Genomic DNA, 14688 nt, shown 5'->3' with positions numbered 1-14688 from the left:
CCCCTCTCCCCACTTCCCTATCATGGGGTCAGATCTTAACTTGTCATTACTGACTTATTCTTCCCAGTATGAAGATGTTTATTTCCCAGTATACCATACTCTTAGATTATTTGCAGAGGAAGCAGAGTCCTGTAAGTTGCACTGTGTGCCCTTTAGGAAACATCCAGAAAAGTATGCAGAGCAGTGAAGGGAAACTCAGAGTAGAAGAGTTAAGCCTGAGGAAATCCTGGCCCTCTCACAGATACTGATGTCCTGAAGCTTCTCCTGGTGCTTAGATGACCCTTGTAATCATACCTTGTAAAGGTATGGAGGGTCCCTCAGCATGTTCTGAACATCTGTACCAGCAGAATCTTTAGCTTAGGTTCTTTCTCATCTCCATGCTCCCAATCATTATCTCTTCTACCAGGTAGCATTTTCCTAGCTTTCTTTCCCCTCTCTAGTGCCTCCTTGGTGACTTATCCCTTCAGACAACTTCTGTCCAGACTTCATTATTTGGGGTTTCTGGGATCACACCCCAGTTCCAGCCATGGGGCAGAAGGCAAGGAGCACCAGTCTTAGTTTTTGCTCTTTTTACTACTTAGAGGTAGTGACCTAGTGCTACAACAATTATACTTATGCTCTTCTCAGTCTGCAGACCCCTCTTTCAGTTCAGGTAGGCTTAAACTGGGAAAAGGGAGCTGGCCAAAGACAGGTGGCTCCATATGCACTCCTTTTCCCAGCTGCAGAAAATGCTTTCTTTGTAAAACCACTTCTGATTACAGGTCATGAGGAAGACTGAGGGGTTGCTGAATAAAATGCTGAGCATGCTATTTCTGAAGCCAGATAGAGTTCTTCATTGGATAGACAAAGAGAGTTCAGAAAGTCACAGGAAATTCTCAGCATGTGGACACTGAGTTAGGGTTGCAAGACAAGAATCTTGGGTGTGGAAGGCAGCAGGTAGCACCTAGGTGAGAAAAAGATGGCTTTCTGTCCCGTGTCTCACAGACACAGGTTAATGATGGGGGTGCATTGCAAAGGAGATAGCAGGGGATATCTACATTCACATGGTTTCAGCCAGTTCAACTTGTCAAGACTCTGAGGCTGTTCCACCCCCTCAGATACCCTGAACTTCTGCAGCCGCCTGTGTGTCATCAAAGCCTCCAGAACTGGAGACTCCACCAAGCCACTCCCTCCCTTGCATCTCCTCCCACTGCAACCATAATCTTGCAGACAGACAATGAGGATAGGACAGCTATTCAGAAAATCGCGTGGCTGGGGAGGCTCAGGGCATGTCCTGACTGCACCTGCAGGTTTTCCTTTCCTGAGGCCGCTGGGCACTGGCTGTGCTGCACCTGCTGCGGGCCAGTGCCTGCCTCTCAGCACATACCTGGGACTTGGTACAGGCCCTGGCCTGCTTCACATCCTGCTGCTCCGTTCTACCTCCTGTGCCCTGCTAACAGCCTAGAGGCCAGATTGTCTTACCAGCCACCTGATGTTTTCTAATTGTGTACCTAAAAAAGGCATAGAAGAGCAGTGGCTTTAGCTCTCTTGCTCCTCTTTCCCACTGATCTTTAGAAGAAAAGTCACAGAAGAAAACCATGGTTTTTTTTTTTTTTGCTTGTCTACCCTACCCCATCATTTGCCTTCTCCTTTTCTTCTATATCTTTCTTTTCCCTCCTTTTACAAGACAACCACCACAATAATTTCCTGCACTCCATTCTTCAAAGGAAGGAAGAAATCTTTTTACACATTTTTTTCTTTACACTTGATATTATCTGCAATTCTGTGGCAGAAGAGAGTACATATCATATGGAAATTCAGACATGATTTCAGGGACCTTAAAATAGGGAGCCTGCTCACTTCCTGGTGTATAACAGCGTTCCAGGGCTGCTGGGATCTCTTCTACATTTAAACGACTAAAATATAACCTCAAGTAATTTGAAATCCATGGAGTGCAGTGGTTTGCATTTCACTTGATTAAATAATTATGACTACAGCATGGAGCCTATGGGATAGATTTGGGTCATTGGCATTTACTGACTTGTAGACAAGGTCTTGTTTACTCTGTGGGATTTTAGGTTCATATGCTTTCACACAAATCAAACATTACACTTATTCCTATGTAATATACTCTTTGAGGCCGGTGTAAAAGCACATTGAATCATTTTTGTTCTGATTTGTTTTTTTTGGCAAGGAGAATTAAGCTCAAGACCTCCTCCATTCTAGGGTAGGGTCCTTCCACTGAGCTCAGTGACACAATAAAGTTTGATTTGGGGTTTCTAAACTGTATTGATTAGAAGTACCTTTGGCTTCTTTGTGGCATGTGGTAATCCTACCATGGTGTCTTGTGTTTGACAGTTGGTTCAGTGGCTTCTTGTGTTTGGCATCTTCCTCTCCAGATGGATTTCCTGTTACCCAATGACTGGGCATAAAGGCATATTCCTTGTCTTTCAATAAGGCTTCCAGCTTCTCTATTCTCTCCATAGCCCAGTAATAGCCCACCTTAACTTTCCTTTTTGTGGTCTATTGTCTGGCCTGGTCAACAAGTGGTGTCAGCCTAGTGACTTCTATATAGAACTTATAACATCTGGAAGCTTGGTAAAACCTAGTTTTACTAATAGGAATTCTCAAGGTGTCCCCAGTTAGGAAGAGGTGATGGTTCTCATTGCGTATGTATTTTAATGCAGCAGCAAACTGCAGCCTCGAGGATACATTTAAAGATTCTTCTGGAAGATAAACAAATATCAAACTTTTAGTTTATGTTGATCCCAGTTTCCTCATTCTGTGGATGAAAATTATCAATAGTGCTAAAACTTACCTGTGAGAAACTGATGCAATAATGTGAAGTTATTTAGCCCCAGAGTGCTTGTTGCATCATTGTAGAATGCACAGTTGAGGCTGTGAACCAATTCTAGTCCATTTCTGACTTTGGCATATTTATGAGCATTTACTAAAAAAGATTATTCCAATGGTTTGAATATTTTCCTCTGTTCTGCATATCCCTCCCTGAAGGTCCTCACTCCTAGGAGGACTTCTGCATTCTTTGCTTTCAGCCTTGTGGACCAGTCATTGTTCCAGACTCCAAGACTCCATATCATTGCAGCTACTAGCTACAGATGCCTCAGGATCCCCAAACTTGTAGACAGAAAATAGAAAGCTGCTTCTCATTTTAAAGGGGAAATTAGACTATACTTCACTCAGTTTCCTCAAATACTTAATAAGCCAACAAGCCCCCACTCCAGTAATCTGTGAGGGCCAGATAATAGGGCAGATAGGAGGAATATAAAAGTAAACAAGAGGGTGTGTGTGTCTTAGGGGAAGAATATTTTCTTGATAAACTAGGTAGGAGGCAAGAGATCCACAAGAAGTTATAAAGGATCAACTGCTACCCAAGTGGGAAGTCGCCCTAACCAAAGCATTTCAATGGGATGGCTTTTAGATTGCTTATAAGATGAGCATGCTTCCTGAAGTGTACTCCATATGCAATTGGCTTGATAACATAGTGATAACTCAGGCTGGAAAATCTTTCCAATGATTACCACCTGCTTTCCTGTAGCTGGGAAGGCATCATGATACCATAAGCCACAGATTTTCAAATGGTAATTAATACACTGGTGGGTCATATCTCTGGGTCTTTTATACTCTTTCCTCCTCTCCTCCTTTCCCTCCTCCTCCTTTTCTTCTGCTTCCCCACCCACCTTTCTCTGCAGTGCAATTCTCAAACTTCTTTTGGTCAGACTTGGTGAGAACCAATCATTAGCTCTGGCAAGAATGGTGATGATTGGTGGGGATTCACTAAGAGCTTGGCCATGGAGCTTAGAGCCCTGCTCATATTCAGTTTTAGTGTCTTGAATATTCTAAAGTCATATTTGATTTTAGTTTCTTTTATCTCCATTTGGTTTAAATTGGTACACCTGTATGTGCTGGAGGAGAGGGGTTGTCATTACAAACCCATGACAGGTAATGACACGGTCAATGCCTCATATGATATCATCCTCTACACAAAAGATGAGAGGCCACACCACTGATTTAGACCACATCAACCCTTACTGTATCACACAAAGTGGTAACCTAACGCATGTTGAATGACTTCATGGTGTGAGCAATTCCAGCTCTCATTTCCTACAAGTACTGTCTTGTACACAGATATATCTGTGAGGAAGAATGCAGGGCTACCAGTTTTTGGTGGTAGTTTTCAAATCTTGTAGGTACCTAAAAGTATTTTTTTTCCAAAAAGAGTCTCAGTGCTGCTTATAGGGTCGTGTGTATTTATTCTTCAGTGGTCCAGTGTCGTTTCTTCTAGTTCTATTGAACAGAGCAGAAAAGTGAAAGCAAAAGCTGTAAGGAGTCCATGAAAAGAGTGATAACCCATCCTGGCCTATTGAAAGTGCTTTTCAGTATCCCAGCTCAGTCACCCCAGGGCAGGCAGTGGACTGCCCTGCATGCTGGCTACACTTTGGTAGTAAGTCAAGCCAAACTGAGCAGCAAGGATAATGGCTCAGGGTAGGCCAGAAGGGAGAGAGGTGGTCCTACAAAGAACTCTGTGTGCTTAAATATGCCTAGTATCAAGTGAAGAGATATTTGTTGAAATCACTGGAGTTGCCACAGCAACAAAATTAAAAGAATCCAAAAACATTGACATAGTAACAGAAGGAAAAGTTTTGTTCACATGGTGATGTGAGCAAAGAGGGTGTGCTCCTGTGTATATTGGGAAGCTAATGGACAACGCATATGTGCACTTTGAGTTGTGTGCCAGCATCACCTGAATGTGCATTGACATTATTTATGGGTTTTTATTCACATATTTAGGATTTAAATAATGTTATATGAGAAGGGATATTCACATAGATTGCAATACAGAAATTTACATGTAGTATGCTGTTTAGGTCTTGGTCTACTTGACACAAACTAGTGTCATCTGGGTGGAGGAAACGGATTAGGAAAATACTTCCAAAAGATGAGCATACAGGCAAGCATGTGGAACATGTTTTGATTAATAACTATGTGGGAAGGCTGAGTCCACTGTGGGCAGTGCTACCCCTGGGAGGTGGTTCAGGATGACAAAAGAAAGCAGGCTGAGCAAGCCATTAGGAGCAAGCCAGTAATCTGAATTCCTCCATGGCTTCTGCTTCTGTTCTTGCCTCTAGATTCCTGCCCTCCTTGACTTCTTGCCCTGACTCCCTTCAGTGATGGATAGTTACCTGAAAGTTTAATATGAAATAAACTCCTTCTTTTCCAAGTCGATTTTGGTCATGGTCTTTATCATAGCAATAGAAAGCCAACTAGGACATTCAGAGAACAACTATAGTGATAAAACAAATGATGCAGACCATCCATGGTTTTGGAGAGACTGCTCTTATTGGTGATGAGGCTGGTGTTCTCATAGACCAGAAGCAACTTTGTGAGAACCGCAAGACCACACACGACCTCACAACAATTTAATTTTCAAACTGATTCCAAGAGAGTTATGTGAGATAGGCCTCCAGGGTGTTCACCATTAGTTATTATAATTGCAAACACTAGAATAAATTTAGTATGCACAATGATCAGTGGCCTGATAGTGGCCTGATACTGATGGTGGCACTGACACATAGAAGGTGAGACAAGCCAGGCTGTGGACAAACATTGGCCAACCTAAGAAAATGTTCACAAGGCAGCATCTGGAAGAGATGCAGTTTCAATGCAATCACATGCAAGCTTGCACATGTGGTGAAGCAAACATAAATATGCCTCTAAAAACTGAAAGGACTCACTCACCAAAATATAAACCAATACTTTAGTATTTTAGATTTTAAGTTTCTTAAGCTTCTAAATTTTTTCAATGAACCACACTTACACCAGAAGATGTGATGCAAACTGGGCAAATGGCCCAACTTTGTGTTTTGTAAATATATACAAATGACCAACAGATTTAAAAAAGGTGAGCAGGATGTAAAGTGAGTAAAAAAAAATGAAATAAATCAAGAGGAAGAAGAAAAAAAGTGTCCAGTGTTGCCACATTCTAGGGAAGTACAGGTCCAAAACACAATAGGGTGTCATTTCCCCAATTTTAGTGACTAGTGTTAAAAAGACACACAAAAGTAACACATGCTGGCAGTTTATGGGAAAAAACCTTCATAGTATTACTAGAAATGTAGATTAGGACAGCCATCATGGGAAAGAGTGCAACAAAGTGGAAGCAGAGGTACCAAACAAAATTAAATCTATCACACAGAGGGACACCAGACTCTTGCATTCATTTCACAGCATTCATATGATATAGGTAAACAAGCATGATGCAGAAATAACCTGTCTGTCATTAGACAAATAGAAAAAGACAATGTGATCTTGATCTACATTTATATATTTTATATACATTTACTTGGGGGTATTATTTAGCCTTTAAAATGGAATTTTATATAATTTGTGATACTGTTGATAATCTGGACATTATGAAAGCATAAAATGCCTCACACAGATGATAGTAAGTACTACAATATATCATTCTTCTATGTGAATGTAAAGCTGAGACTCTCATAGCTGCAGAAAGTAGGATGGTATGTGGCTATGACCACCATTAAGCAGAAAGGAGATTGTGTTAGTCAAGATGTACTAGGTTTCAGTTATTCAACAGAAGATATAATCAATGCACCTGAAACTTACTGTGAAGGCAGACTATACTCAAGCCAGACAGATATGTGTTGACATATATGTTACTTAACTTTTAAGTAATATTTAGTCATATGCACATATAAACTTTGGGTACACCTTAATTACACAGTATTTTGGTTGACATTTCCCAATGAAGCTAGAAATAGAAATATTGTGTTTTATTATTTATAACTGTCATAAAGAAACTACTCATTAAAAGTGCCTTATATAAGTCAGTTTATTTTATAGAATTGCTATTCCAGGTATTAGTAGAAGCCAATTGTTGTATACAATGTAAACTTTGCATAAACTTAATAATGCATATGTAACAAGGAAGTGGGTTTGCTTTTTCATGTATTCTCTAGAGCTTGTATACATCAGGTGAAGGTACCACAAGTTAACCCTCTCAATTGCTCTCCTGTGAGTACAAAGATGTAAAAGAGAGTTCACAGAGACCTCAAGTGGGGGAAGGTACCCTTTCATTGCCACACGATGCCCACAGCACTAGGTGGAGTCTTTGGGCTGACATAACTGGCCAGCACCGTTATTATACAGTGTGACATGATCCCTGATAATAGGTTGTATACTGGACATCAGACAATGTGGAGCCATGACATTATATTACATATGGGGATGATGAATGCATGATAGCAAAGTGAGAGAAACATAACACTGGAAGCCAGAGCAAAGTCAGCCTTGGTATCTGACTGCAATACACAGGTCAGACATGCCTCCAGAGATTAACTAAAAGCTGGACTCAAGAAATGGAGACGACTTCTATGTGCTCATGGATAAAGGGTAATTATGTGGCAGTTTTCTGTCTTTAAGTCCAATCTGAAATATTTATTGAGGGCCAATTATATGCCGAAGGCTAACTGATATGGTGGCTATGAAAGTGTGCATGACAAATCTTTGCCCTCCAATGCTTATGAGCTGTTGAAGCAAAGCTGCACATAACAGAAGAAAGCATATTAAATGCTCTCCAAGTATCCTTCATCTTGCTGTGTAGTCCCCAGTACCTGGCATGTTCTTAAATATTTTTTTGGTACTATTTCATCATATTGCTATGAAGGAAACTGTAGTTTCAACAATATTTTGATATACAATTAAACTCTTTCTGACATATAGATTGTATCCATAAGTGTTGACTATATAATTTGTTAATTGCTTTGATTAATCTGGAGATTTATGACAGGTGTGTGTCTTAACAGAGTCCATGTGGTGAAATCTCTTTAACAATTGCCAAACCCACCATCTTTAAGGATGTCCTGAACTAAAATACGTACAAGTAAACTGAATCTCACCACGGCATCTTCTGATCTGAGAAGAACAGACGAACTTAATGTGGCTCCTTTTGTACTTACTCACAACAATACATTTAGGAATTCACATATCATTAAATTCATGTGGATCTTTGAATACTTGGGCTTCAAATTCCATCTGGCTCTGTAGGATAAAGGTACTGAACTTAGTATAGACTTAAAAAAGAGAAGGAACAAAACAAAACATTGTGTCCTCCTCATGGAGAGACAGGGTCACAAGGAAGGTGGCTGTGGTGGCTATTCTTACTTATTAGATTGATTATATCTGGAATTAACCAAAACCCATGCTACTGAGCAATTTTTTTGATTGGATCATTTGAGGTGGAAAAATCTACCTGAAATCTAGGCCATACTTTCTGGAGGCAGCCTACATAAAGTACATGGAAGAAGGATGCTTTGGGTTTTTTTGCTTGCTTGCCCTCGCTTTCCCTGGCCAGTGTATTCCATCACTGGGATTAGAGTCTACTTCTTTGGGAACCCAATGAATATTGAAGACCAGATGAGATATCCAGGATTGTGAACTAAACAACTACTGGATTCTTGGACTTTCCTGAGGGAACAGTCACCAATTAGAATAGTTAAACCGTAGACAGTAGGCCGCTACCCAAAATCTCAAATACACACACACACACACACACACACACACACACACACACACACACTGTTTTTCATTTTATAAGTTCTGTCTATCTAGAGTGGTTCTCAATATTGCTAGCTGGGACCTTTTAATAATATAGTCCCTTATGTTATAGTAACTCACAACCATAAACAATTTTTTTGCTATGTCATAACTGTACTTTTGCTATTGTTATGAACCATAATGTATATAGCTGTGTTTTCTGATAGTCTTAGGTGACCCCTTTGAAAGAGTCATTTGATCACCAATGGATTGAACCCACAGATGGAGAATCTCTATTCTGACTAATGCAATGAGCACTGGTAACTTCTTCATGTGTTTTTGACTCTCAAAATTCCTTCCAGTGGCCTCAAACCTAGTGTAGGCTAGGATCATGGGGTATAGTCTGGGTATGATGCTTCAGTGGGGAGTAACATTATGCTCTGGACTTCTAGGAACTTGGGCACATTCAAAGACCCAAGGACATTCATGAGATTCATTAACTGGATGTGGGGAGAAAGAGGGTAATCTCAATGACAAGATTTTAGAAGATGGGGTGTGATGAATGATAGTATTGGTCTTAAATTGGACATTTTTCACAAAACATGTATCTGTACAAGTAGAAATGGCTGTGAAACTCATGTGAATACATACACTCCCTCTCTGCCTTCCTTTTATCCTGTCCTTTCCATTTGCTTTTTAAAATTTATAAAATTTCTGTGTGTATGTGTTTCTATGTGGGGTATATGCACATGAGTGTGGGTGCCAGTAAAGGTCAGAAGCATCAAATTTCCCCTGGAGACAGACTGAGAGGTAGATGTGGATACTGGGAACCCAACTGGAGTAATCTACAAGAAAAGCATATGCTCTGAACTGCTGAGCCAGTTCTCCACTTCCTTGTTTGGCTTTAAAAAGGAAAAACTTTTAAAGCCTTTAGAATTCCAACCAGCAGGTTTTAGTAGATAGGGAATAATCCCAAAGAATGTTGGGAAGGTACAAAAGAATAGCTAAACAATTCCTAAACAGGGGTGGGAGCAGACCCAGAAATTTCACCAGGAACCTCTGAGATCATTCATTTATTCCTCCATCCATTCATCTACGTCTCCATTTATGTATTTATGTTTTCCTAGGCATCTATTTTGTGAACTCAATACATAAATTGTGCAAAAAGTGAAAAAAATAAATTTATTTCCTGACCTCAGGAAATTCACACTCATGTGATGAGACAATAAGCATACAAATAAATACAGTGAAAGAAATAGTACAAAAGCAAGTTTGGACACAAAGATGAAGGATAAGGATGCAAAGGCTGTCTTAACAATGCAGTAAGTCCAGAAGATTGGGTGACTTAGGGAATTGAGGATGTGAAGGGTTGGGAAAGAGATGGGAAGGACACAGCAGGAAGTGGAGAGCATAGTGTCGACTGCCTCCACTGGAATGCCTGACAGAATGTGGAAGCAGAGAGATGTTTCTGAAAAGAAAGGATACAGGCTCTGCATAAGGAGACTTCACTGGAGGGTGTGGGAAAAAGCTCTGGCATGATGCAATCTGCATTTTCAAATATAGTGGATGTTACAGTGGAAAGGCAGTAGGGAGAAAGCAGTGGGAGCAACACAGTTAGTTATTTAGACAGAACAGATGATAGTAGAAAATTGCATGGGCCATATTTAAGGCTAAACGCTGGAAGAGTAGCTGAGAGTGCCAAGAGAAACCAAGCATGGCTTACAGGTTGATGAAATTGCTAGAAACGGGCCAACATTTGACAACACAGGGGAGACAGGAGATTCAAGTTTAGGAGAGACTAGAAACTTTTAGAAAATATATGAATAGACACTTGAGTTGGAAGCTGGAGATAGAAACTAGAGGTCTGGGGATGGGGATACTCATAAATTGCTTGCTTAAATCTAACCACATTATCACTTTCCAGACAAACCCAAGCTCTGCAGGACATAGTCTTTCTAAGCACCTGCTACATCATTTCTAGCCAAGTATATACCAGTCTTTTGTAAAGGACTTCCTGCTCTCTCCTTCCCTACTTCTCTGCACCCCTCCATCCTCCCGTTCTTCCCTTTCTTCTCTTGTACACACATCACTTCTTTTGCATGGATTATGTCCCCATCTTATCTGACTATTTTATCTTTGAACTGCTTCCATGGGTAAGCCTTCTGTCTTCCTGTGGTTTGGATGGTGTGGATGTTCTTTATCCTGCCCAGCACCACATTCTATACACTATGGACAATGACACCAGCTTATCCCCTCTGAAACTCCACTAATTAGTTAAGTTAGGTTTGATAAAATGTACAAATCTTCTGTTTGGTTTCTCATTTATAAATTGGGTGTTATAAGGTTTCATTCTTGCATCATTGCCTGGCATAATGCAAGCACCATACAAGTCATTTAATATTATGATATACTCATCACAGTGTTGTGTAATGATTTTTCATGTTGTTTTTGCCCTCCAGTGCAGCCACTGAGCCTTTTTTCTGGGCTTCTGGCACAATGAGCCTCATGAATTCTTTCTGATGTGTATTAATGCATTAAGGAATGAAAAAAAGTGAGCAGTGGGATATAACAGTCCCCTGAGAGAAGCGGTCCCTTCTTCTGTTGGGGCCTTTCCATGCTCATATTTTTCTGGCTTCCATACTGAAAGCTGAGATGTCCTAGGTTGGCTGTTCCAAATAAGGTTTTGGTTCAACAAAAGGAATATTGTTACCTTTGGATCAGGCAGGCATGGCCCAAAGGCTTCCAACAGGAGAGTCTCTTCTCGCACAGCCTTCTCGTAGTCTGCAAAAGACAGCTTCCCATCATGGTCATGGTCCTGTGAGGTACACAGCCTGGGTCAGTCAGAACATGGCATTCTTGCTGCAAATGCACATTCTTTTTCACAGTCAAGTATTAGCAAGAGAATGAGAAATTAGGTTGGGAAGTTGAAAAATAACTTTTAAAGTGTGTTTGTGGAGGGTGGGGTGTTATTAGCATGGAATTGAGACCCTCTGATATGGTAGGCAAGTGTTTTGTCACTGAGCCACACCTGTAGACCAAAGAAAATATTTTATTAACAAGCAAATGTTAACTATTATTTAACTAAACAGAATATTGAAAATCACTGTAACTCAATTATTACTTCTATCCTGTGGATTTCCTATAAGTTTCAATATTAAACCTCTAAATTATCCATACTTACCATTTTCTTAAGTGTAATTTCAACCAAATCTTTAATCCCTTCATCAGGGTCCTCCTCAGAAGGCTGCTTGAGAAGGCTGTTCTTCAGCATGTGGAACATCTCTTCCTTTGAAATGAAGCCATCACCATTCAGATCAAATACTTCAAAGCAATCTAAAGAAAATTATATATATATGTATGTATGTATATACATATACGTGTGTGTGTGTGTGTGTGTGTGTGTGTGTGTGTGTGTGTGTATCTGGGAAAAGGACACATTTTGTGGAATTGTCAACTGATATCTCTGCCAACACAGGGTAAACAGTCCTTCATAATCCTGCTTTGCAAACAGTCCTTCATAATCCTGCTTTGCAAAGGTTTGTCAGATGATCATGGGCTAAAAGCCTGAAGACAGATGCTTAATGTTATAAGAAATAAGGGGGGCTGTCCAGGTAGCCAGCTGTCTCTACAACTGTTTAAGTTTGAGAAACTGTGTTTAGTGCTTCCTATATATCCAGGTAATATTTAAGTCATTCTCAGATTACTGATAGGGTTGAAGACTAGTTATTGTCTAATAATCAAACTCAAGTTGTTTAACATTGAGAGAAAGGTTATAAAGTGGCATGCTTTTCAGATGATGTTCCAGGCTAAAACCTAAACATAATTCATGGATAGAATAACAATTCTTTAAGTTAGGAATGAGGGTAGAGTACTTTATCTAATGGAAAATAAGATGGACTGCATGTTAATTTTAATGTAATGTTATATTTTGTAACTTACATGATTGTTATGGATTTGTGCAATTTATGCTGGCAGAAGAGTATTTTATTTTATTTTATTTTTTGGACAGAAAAGATGAGATTGGCTTTTGCTAAGGTCCTATTCCCTAGTTGGTTCTTGATCCATCAATAAAGATGCTGCTGGCCAATTGTTAGGCAGAATAGGCAGGACTTCTGGGTCCCCACACACCAGCTAGGAGACACAGGGAGAGAAAAAAGAGAGATTTGCCATGTTTCAGAGAGAGAAAAGCCAACTAGCAATGTAGGACCTCTGGCAGAGCAGCCATAGGTTGCTTCGACAAGCAGGAGGTTGGAGATGTTGAGCTGGGTCTGAAGGAGGCTGAGCAACTGAAGTTGAGTACCGATTTAGGCTGCTGAACTGGAGGCACCCAGCAGTCGAGCCAAGAAGACAAGCTGAAGTTGAGCAATTGTGTATGTCTATGTTTTTCATCTGAGGATCTAATGTTCTCAGTAGCGTGGCCTTTTTCTGGAGCTTAGGCATATATATATATATATATATATGAGATTATCACTAAGGTAGCATTTTCTCTGACAAAGTATTTAGTGCAAAGGCATATCTTATTCCTGCATTATCTGGCTGTGATCTTGATACTAGTTGACTTTCATGGGAATGATAGTGTACACTAGGGAAATATTCCTGTCCCTCTTTACACATTTCTTTTGAAAAGATACGCCTAGGAGCACTAACCTAAGCATTACTGGCTGGAAACATGGGAAAGTAATTGTACATTTACATTAATTTTTATTAAATGAAGTATAGCTCCATTAATTGAGAATTATTTAAGAACCAGAAAGTTTAGACTATGTTTTCTGGTTTAATGTTTGCTCTCAGTTGCTGTGAGCTATTTAGTAGTTGAACATACTGGTACATCAGAAGACTGTAAGGTCACAGTTCATGGTGCTTCTTTCCGTGCCATTCACTCCTTAGATGCTGTGATTTCTCTTTTAATTAATACACTCCCATCCTTTATTAACTTAAATTTGCCCCACTGAAAGGACTCACGAACCAACCAACCAACCAACCAACCAACCAACCAACCAAAACCACTTTATTGGTAGTTTGGAAAACAGCCATTTAAAGCTTTTGGTATATTTATCATAATGTACGAACTAATAGGTCATCTGTAGGCTTACATTTCATTTTTTCGTCTAAAGTCCCTCGAAGAAACAGTGATAACCCATGAATCCACTCTGACACACTTATACAGCCATCATTGTCTTTATCGAAGCCTCGAAATACTAAAAAAGACACAATGTAATTTGTGTTGGATTTTAAAACTCTGGAATATATCAAGTCTCACATTACTCTGCTTTTCACAACTACTTCAAGACCCAAGGTTCATGCCCCTCTTTAACAAAAGAAGCTGAGATGCATAACCTTTTAATTACATACTAAACTTATTATACAAAAACATCTTTTAATTATATTTTTATTTTCTCTTCATATGCTGTGAGAATGAATAATGTTCTTAATAAATAAAATATGGGTGAAGAAATATAATAATAATAATAATAATAATAATAATAATAATAATAAAGATGCTAGTCATTAGAAATTTAAGCTTCTTAATCAAAAGCAATAATGTTTTTATTCTGCAAGACAAGTGATGTTATTACATGGTAGAAGTGTGCCTTAACTGCTCATGAACTACTTGCAAGCATGTAACAAAATTTAAATAGAAGTGGAATACTATGGGGCTTTTGTATGACTATATGAACTTAGCTACCCAACACAACCTTAGTCTTTTCCTAAACAACAAAAGGAAGAGGAGAGCACTTCTTTCTCCAGACATTTTGGAAGATTAATATATATTCAAATGAAGTTGGAAATGGTAACTCCCATAAGTAAGCTCAGCCTTCAACCTTTGTAAATTACAGTTGGGTAAGGCAGTTGACTAATATGTTATCTTACCTCTGTCCATAATCATGTCATCTGTCATTCCAAATGTCACATGCAAGATGTTCCGAAATACATTACGATCTAATCCAGTGACCACTCCTGGCTTCTCTGATATGTCTCCCACCAAATTATAGAAAAGTGTTATAAGACATTTCACTTCAAATTTATCAACTGTAAAGATTAAAATGGATACATAAGAAAAGGGCACTTTAAACCAACAAATTGGGAAAAGATCTTTACCAGTCCTATATCTGATAGAGGGCTAATATCCAAGGTACA

At 39.4% G+C, this 14688-nt stretch overlaps 1 protein-coding gene across 6 annotated transcripts in view; it reads right to left on the bottom strand.

Moving 5' to 3' along the window:
* Efcab1 (EF-hand calcium binding domain 1) overlaps positions 1–14688 on the bottom strand; it is a 26670-nt gene that overhangs the window by 8036 nt on the left and 3946 nt on the right. Inside the window, exons 2-7 of one of the 6 annotated variants that reach the window (XR_004116665.1) lie at positions 14422–14580; positions 13644–13748; positions 11732–11883; positions 11261–11365; positions 7896–8055; positions 4234–4284 (exon numbers count right to left, since the gene is read on the bottom strand). Coding sequence is in view for 1 of the 6 variants with exons in the window: in XM_031363177.1 (XP_031219037.1) it covers positions 7996–8055; positions 11261–11365; positions 11732–11883; positions 13644–13748; positions 14422–14580 (581 nt within the window). In the remaining 5 variants the exon portion in view is untranslated. Of the gene's footprint in view, positions 1–4233; positions 4285–6829; positions 8056–11260; positions 11366–11731; positions 11884–13643; positions 13749–14421; positions 14581–14688 lie in introns of those variants that run through there. The other 5 variants (XR_004116668.1, XR_004116666.1, XR_004116667.1 and 2 more) reach the window with 5 other exon arrangements.

The sequence above is a fragment of the Mastomys coucha genome, unplaced genomic scaffold, assembly GCF_008632895.1.
Source record: "Mastomys coucha isolate ucsf_1 unplaced genomic scaffold, UCSF_Mcou_1 pScaffold12, whole genome shotgun sequence".
Taxonomy (NCBI): domain Eukaryota; kingdom Metazoa; phylum Chordata; class Mammalia; order Rodentia; family Muridae; genus Mastomys; species Mastomys coucha.
This window is presented reverse-complemented; position numbering and strand designations above follow the sequence as displayed.